The sequence below is a fragment of the Antechinus flavipes genome, chromosome 4, assembly GCF_016432865.1.
Source record: "Antechinus flavipes isolate AdamAnt ecotype Samford, QLD, Australia chromosome 4, AdamAnt_v2, whole genome shotgun sequence".
Classification (NCBI taxonomy): Eukaryota; Metazoa; Chordata; class Mammalia; order Dasyuromorphia; family Dasyuridae; genus Antechinus; species Antechinus flavipes.
In genome coordinates this window covers 393,209,872-393,216,731 of record NC_067401.1, presented here as the reverse complement: position 1 = coordinate 393,216,731, position 6,860 = coordinate 393,209,872, and the positions used below count along the sequence as shown (strand labels likewise).

Genomic DNA, 6,860 nt, shown 5'->3' with positions numbered 1-6,860 from the left:
TTAGATAAAGGAATCTACTTATGAAATTTTTAGATGATTTAAGTATCACAGTGAATGACAAAAGCTAGAATCCATAGTCTTGACATTGTGGAGAACTAGGCTGAATCTCATAAGATGAAATAGAATGTCATGAACATTGAAAAAATGAACTTCACATGTATAAGATGGAGCAAGAATAGACACCAATTATTCTTTAAAAGAGCTGGAATTTTTAGTGAATTGCAAGTTCTGAGTGGTATGTTGTGACAGGCACAAAAGTTTAGGCAATCTTGACCTGCAATAAGAGGATGTATGATTAAGAAAATTTATGGTTTGGATTCGCATCAATAATGAGACACACTTAAGATAAGTGTTTTATTAATTTATAGAAAAGGCAAATGCATATGCAATTTGTAGTAACAGCAATAATAGCTAAGAAGTCCTAATATTAATATAATTATAGTAATATTAATGTAAATATAAAAAGAGTTACCAATTTGGGGAAGCACCAACTCCTGAATTTCTCAGCTAGGAGATCCTGGATTCCAGCTCTCAGGGTCCTGAATGGGAAAGTCCCAGGCAGAAAATCTCCATGGGTGAGATTACAGAGCTAGTAGGGTGTTGTGGTCATTTAAATATTAGCTGGAACAAAAAAGGCACTGTGTCCAGGGATTGTGTTATGATTCCTCACTTGAGTCTGGCCTAGGCTCAAGTGATATACAACTCCTTTAACGGTCAACATGTTTTGCAGGTATTTGGCCAGGTTTCTGCAAAACATTTGAGGAGAAATCAGGAGGTTGGCCAACCTCCTACCTCACAATCTTTTTTGGCTTACAGGTTGCCTCCCCATTCCTTGGTTCTCAGGATTTAATCGGATTGGTGTTCAAATATGTTTCGTTAAAGGGGCAGATATTTTCTTCAGGCATAGAAGTTACCCTGAAGATACCACAGCTTATGTCCTAGGCCTGTACAGACATGGAAGAACTTATAATCCATGTTAACACTTCAACCAATCTTAATTATTAATTTAAAATAATGAGAAAGTGCATAAAATACTTGGAAAGTAACTTACTACACAAAAAAGATATGACCACCAATTATAAAACATTCTTAACAGAAATAAAAAGACCTAAATAGAGAAAAATTCATTGCTTGTGGGAATATAAAACTAATAAACATGACAATATAATCTAAATTAATTTAACTACTCAGTGCCAAACCAGTCAAACTATTAAAAGATTACTTTACAGTGACAGAGAAAAAATAAAAATGAAATTCATCAAAAAAAAGGTGGGTTAAGTCACAGATCTTCTAGACTTCTTGAAATATAACTCTGAAACAAAATTTTAAAAAAAATTTAAAAATAAAAATAAAAAAAGACAAGAAAAAGAAAAAGCCCATTGATCATTCTCGCTTTCACTGATTGGCCAATAACAGGTTCAACCCAAGCCTTTATAAGCACATTGTTTAGGTATAGGTGAATGAGAATAAGCGTAAAATAACAACCGTTTTCAATTCTGGCCAGAAACTCTGAGGGTCTTCCACACTCAGACTGATATCTTTGCGATAGTAAATTGAGCCATTTTTTGCCTCAATTTTTATCTACTCTTACTTATTGAATAAGCATGGCCTCAGAGAAACTGAGACCTGAGAAGGATCTTAATTAAAAAAAAACAAGGTCATGCATAGTATGGCCTTTGCCACTAGACTATGATGATTCTGAAGGAGAGACTAAGCTGATAACTTTGCGCATCTCTGCCTCACTCAAATCCAATTCATGCGTAAGTCAAAACATTCTCATGATGTCATTGGTCTTCTTCAAAAACAAAGGACAAACAAGTATCAGGTTTCAAGCTATATTACAAAGCAATAATCATTCAAACAATTTTTCACTGTTAAGAAATACTAATCAGTGAAACAAATTAGACATAACATACTTAAACAGGTGAATTAAGTAGCCTAAGATTTAATAAATCAAATATCCCATATACTAAGGGAAGACCTCACTAAATGACAAAAAACTGCCAAGAAAACTGGACAGCAGTCTGGCAGATGTTAGGCTGAAGACAACACCAAATACTAATGAATAGCAACAAATGGATACATGAGTTAATATAAAAAGTTACATCATAAACAAAATAGAGAATCAACTAAGAAATACCTTTCTGATTTTTGAAGAAAAGAATTCATGATCAAAGGGCAGAGAGAATCACATAAGATTAAGTGGACAATTTTTGATTATGTAATTAAAGTTGTTACACAAATGAAAACAGTGAAGCTAAGAGTATAAAAGAAATAGTTAAGGCGGGGAGGATCTTCGAAGTAAATTTTCTTGATTTAAAGTTCTCATTTCAATTAATAAATGGTGAAAATATATGAACAGTTTTCAAAGAAAAAATCTAAGCTATCAAGAATCATGAAAAATGCTCCAATTTCTAATAATCAGAAAAATGCAAGTTAACTGAGATTCTATCTCATATACATTATGTAGTGATGAGGAAAAAAAGGAAAAATAAATGCTGATAGAATTGCAAGAAATTAGAAATATGAGAATTTGAATACATTAGGAAAAAATTTTAAAGAATATAATGGGCAAGCTTGACTGATCTTTGTCTTTGATGGCTCTATTGGTTGAGCAGCTAAGTCTAAGAGCACTGATAGCAAGAAGCAAAAAAAAAAAAAAAAAAAAAAAAAAAGGGATAAAAATGCTGCTTAAGCACATTTCCAAAACTCGGCTAAATGGTATTGACTCAGCTTGAGAAATCATTAGTAATTAAGCAATAAAGGTCCTTCAGCATATTCAAGTGAACTATAAATATGAGTAATATGGGAATATACATATATCCAAAACGATCATGATCATTGCTCTTTTTTCTTTCTTCACAACACTAACAAGATTTAGAAAATGAAAATGTCTATAATTACCTATGAAATAGGGAAACTTTACCTTATCTTAGCCACAATCCAAAACTACTATTAAGTTCACATTAGTGTTGTGCTTTGAGACTAGACACAAAACGTAGCATATAGCATTATAGAATCAAAGACTATGGTTTATTACTGTAATAGTAATTTGATATATTCACTTAACAATATTACATCAAATGAAGTAAAATAATTCACCATTTTCAGCTGTAATATATACATATCAATTTTTCTAATTTTAATATAAAAGTCAGATTTTTAAAAGCTATATACAAAAGCCAAAAAGCTTTAAGATTTTTTCCTTACTGTACAATTAGAAATTTTTTTACAAATTTAATAAGGAATACCAAGTGTATCCATCACCATTTGAATAGCTTGCAGAGGATTTACAATTTCTTGCATATTATCTTTTCTCAAAACCCAATCTGGCTTCAATCTGTGAAGAAATGAGTGAGAGTAGGTTATTATTAACAAAGAAATATCACCAAAGACAGAAAAATTCAGATCTAGTTTAAATACTTACCTTGAAACTATTTTTGTTCTTACAGGTGTTGGTGGAATAAAGGAGGGTCCATTTGTGGGATTCATCTTTTGTTTAATGATTATCCTTTCAGTACACATTTTATGGTTACGTGCTGTAAGTTTATAGAGACTACAAATGCGGTTAACAACTTTAGGTCTGCTTCGGATATCCTAAAAAAAAGTTAGCAAACAAAATTTGTATCGATTAAAAATGAAATGGGAACAAATTAAATAATATATTCTACAACCTTTTTCACAGGTTAGTCAACAGTTAGCATAAGGATATTCTTTAAGGATGACACTAGTTGTTCACATATGAAAAATGTGTCAGGTTAGTGGAGCAAAGTGCAGTGGTCTCAGGAGACTACCAAGTTAGAAGAAGCTTGATTCTAAATTCATAGGTCTTAGGGGACCAGGAAGATGCATCCAAATAAGTACAACTTGAGCCTCAAGCGTTCTAAGACAATCAAATCTGAAGGACAAAATTGTGATTCTTCAGTGTAAAACAACACTAGCCTATGTTTCAGGAATAACCCTTTTGGAAAGTGGTCTTACCGCTAATAATAAACTGAAGGGAAATTCAAACCATGTACAAGAAATCTCTTACATTGTCTTTGGCTGAAATATATTAATACAAGAAATATTATATGTTTAATAAGCCTTCAATAATAGGTTGGCAGAGGGTAAAGACGGTTCAATGTTGGGGTAGCTAGATGGCACAGTGTAGTGTATCATTTCTGAAGTCAGAAGGACCCGAGTTCAAATCTGGCCTCAAGATACTTAACACGTAACCCTGGATAAGTCACAAAACCCTAATTGCCTCAGCCAAAGAAAAAAATTGTACAATGTAAAACTAAAAACTTTTTATTTTATTTCTATGAAACAGAGTCACTGGGGATTTTTTGAGCAGGTGAGTGATAAAAGGTCATGGTTTTCCTTTCATTATACTTATTTGGGATACATCCAATTAATAGGCTATAAGCTCTGAAAAAACTGCAATGTCAATTCTTTTACATTTAAAAGCCACATTTGTAGTACAATTCCTTACAGAAGAGTAGCAAAAACCCCTACACCAGTAAGCAAACAACCCCAGGAATACTTAGTGAGGGAAATAGACAAAACTTACAGAAGCTCGCCTAGAGATCTTCAACAAAATAGCCAACAAACAGCAAGTCTTGGTGAAAATACTTCCACCTTTATCTGCAACTTTGTCACCAGATTTTTCTCGATAAGTTTGCAAAAGCTCCAATAATGTATCTATGCAATTTTCTACCTCGTAAATTGCTGGAACTGTTTTTTCATACTTGAAGAAAAGACATTAAGAGTAACACTAGTCAATTTAAGAAATATTAACACTAAGTCAAGTAAAAATGAAATAAATTATCAGACTTTAAGATTAAAAAATGAAATGCTAAAATATCTGGAAATAAGAACTTAAAAGTAACAGAGAACAAATTTTAAAATAAAAAATAATTATTACTTTATAAGGGAAATTTTCAAAAATTAATATTTCCTACTACTAGGAAGGAATAATATACCTTTAGGAAGCATTAGCTTTAATAAGAATAATATGTAATCTTTGTTATTTAACCTATGACCAGAATACATTTTTAATATAAAATATTTAATGTCTATGTTGAGTTAAGAGTTAGTGATTTCAGACTTTTTACACTGTGGTCTTGTTTAATAAGACACAAACATCTTATTTTTAATACAATTTATAAAGTCCTACTCAAAATGGAAAACACACACACACACAAATATGCACACACACACACACACACACACACACACACACACACACACACCACTTTAAGAAATTTAACAAGGAAAGCATTTTCTGCAGAATTAGTTATTATGAAATTTAAATTCCAATGAAATTTTAAGAGAATCTGAGCAAAATGCCAAAAGACAAACAAAAATACCTTTAATAAGTAGATTACTCAACTTAGAAATATTTCACTAAGAGAATGTAAGATAAAAGTACCTTAGCAATATTAAGTAAAACTTGCACTGCATATGTGATGACTTCCATACAAGGAATGCTACGATTGCAACTTAGAATCAAAACAAATATTTTGGCAACTGCTCCACTCTGGGCAATCTTTTCACAACAAAGAGGGGACAACCTAGTAACAACTTCTAAAACGGGAAATAGAATATATTTGTGTTAAAAGCAGAATACAAGAAAATTCATACTAAAAATTACTTCAGAACTGAGATTTCCTAATACTAGAGTCTAAGAAAAATATAGCATGCTTATTATAATAGATTGTAAGATCGTTAGTCAGAAGATATGGATTCTAAATTCAATTCAAATAAATTCTGTGATTATGTACAGGTCAGTTAACCTATTTGTGCCTCAATTACCTCAGATGCATAATAGAATCAATAATATTTCCATTGTTTCCTTCATGGGATTACTCTCAGAATACATTTTTAATATAAAATATTTAATGTCTATGTTGAGTTAAGAGTTAGTGATTTCAGACTTTTTACACTGTGGTCTTCAGATGACCATGTTTAATAAGACACAAACATCTTATTTTTAATACAATTTATAAAGTCCTACTCAAAATGGAAAACACACACACACAAATATGCACACACACACACACACACACACACACACACACACACACACACCACTTTAAGAAATTTAACAAGGAAAGCATTTTCTGCAGAATTAGTTATTAATTATGAAATTTAAATTCCAATGAAATTTTAAGAGAATCTGAGCAAAATGCCAAAAGACAAACAAAAATACCTTTAATAAGTAGATTACTCAACTTAGAAATATTTCACTAAGAGAATGTAAGATAAAAGTACCTTAGCAATATTAAGTAAAACTTGCACTGCATATGTGATGACTTCCATACAAGGAATGCTACGATTGCAACTTAGAATCAAAACAAATATTTTGGCAACTGCTCCACTCTGGGCAATCTTTTCACAACAAAGAGGGGACAACCTAGTAACAACTTCTAAAACGGGAAATAGAATATATTTGTGTTAAAAGCAGAATACAAGAAAATTCATACTAAAAATTACTTCAGAACTGAGATTTCCTAATACTAGAGTCTAAGAAAAATATAGCATGCTTATTATAATAGATTGTAAGATCGTTAGTCAGAAGATATGGATTCTAAATTCAATTCAAATAAATTCTGTGATTATGTACAGGTCAGTTAACCTATTTGTGCCTCAATTACCTCAGATGCATAATAGAATCAATAATATTTCCATTGTTTCCTTCATGGGATTACTCTCAGAGTATATATGTAAATTTCAGCATGATATATATTGATAAGATTATTATAATACAAAGTCAAAAGAAATACTTCCATTTTAAAAGAATCAAGTTTCTAAATACAAGAAGGAAGGAAGGAAGCAAGCAATTATGAAGCTCCTGCCGACTATGTGCCAGGCAATAT

The 6,860-nt window shown here is 31.4% G+C and overlaps 1 protein-coding gene across 1 annotated transcript in view; it reads right to left on the bottom strand.

Moving 5' to 3' along the window:
• Positions 1-340: 340 nt before the first annotated feature.
• ASPM (assembly factor for spindle microtubules) overlaps positions 341-6,860 on the bottom strand; it is a 55,265-nt gene continuing 48,745 nt past the window's right edge. Inside the window, exons 24-27 of the mRNA XM_051998716.1 lie at positions 6,256-6,410; positions 4,553-4,729; positions 3,428-3,597; positions 341-3,340 (exon numbers count right to left, since the gene is read on the bottom strand). Coding sequence (XP_051854676.1) covers positions 3,238-3,340; positions 3,428-3,597; positions 4,553-4,729; positions 6,256-6,410 — 605 coding nt within the window. The 3' untranslated portion in view covers positions 341-3,237. The remainder of the gene's footprint in view (positions 3,341-3,427; positions 3,598-4,552; positions 4,730-6,255; positions 6,411-6,860) is intronic.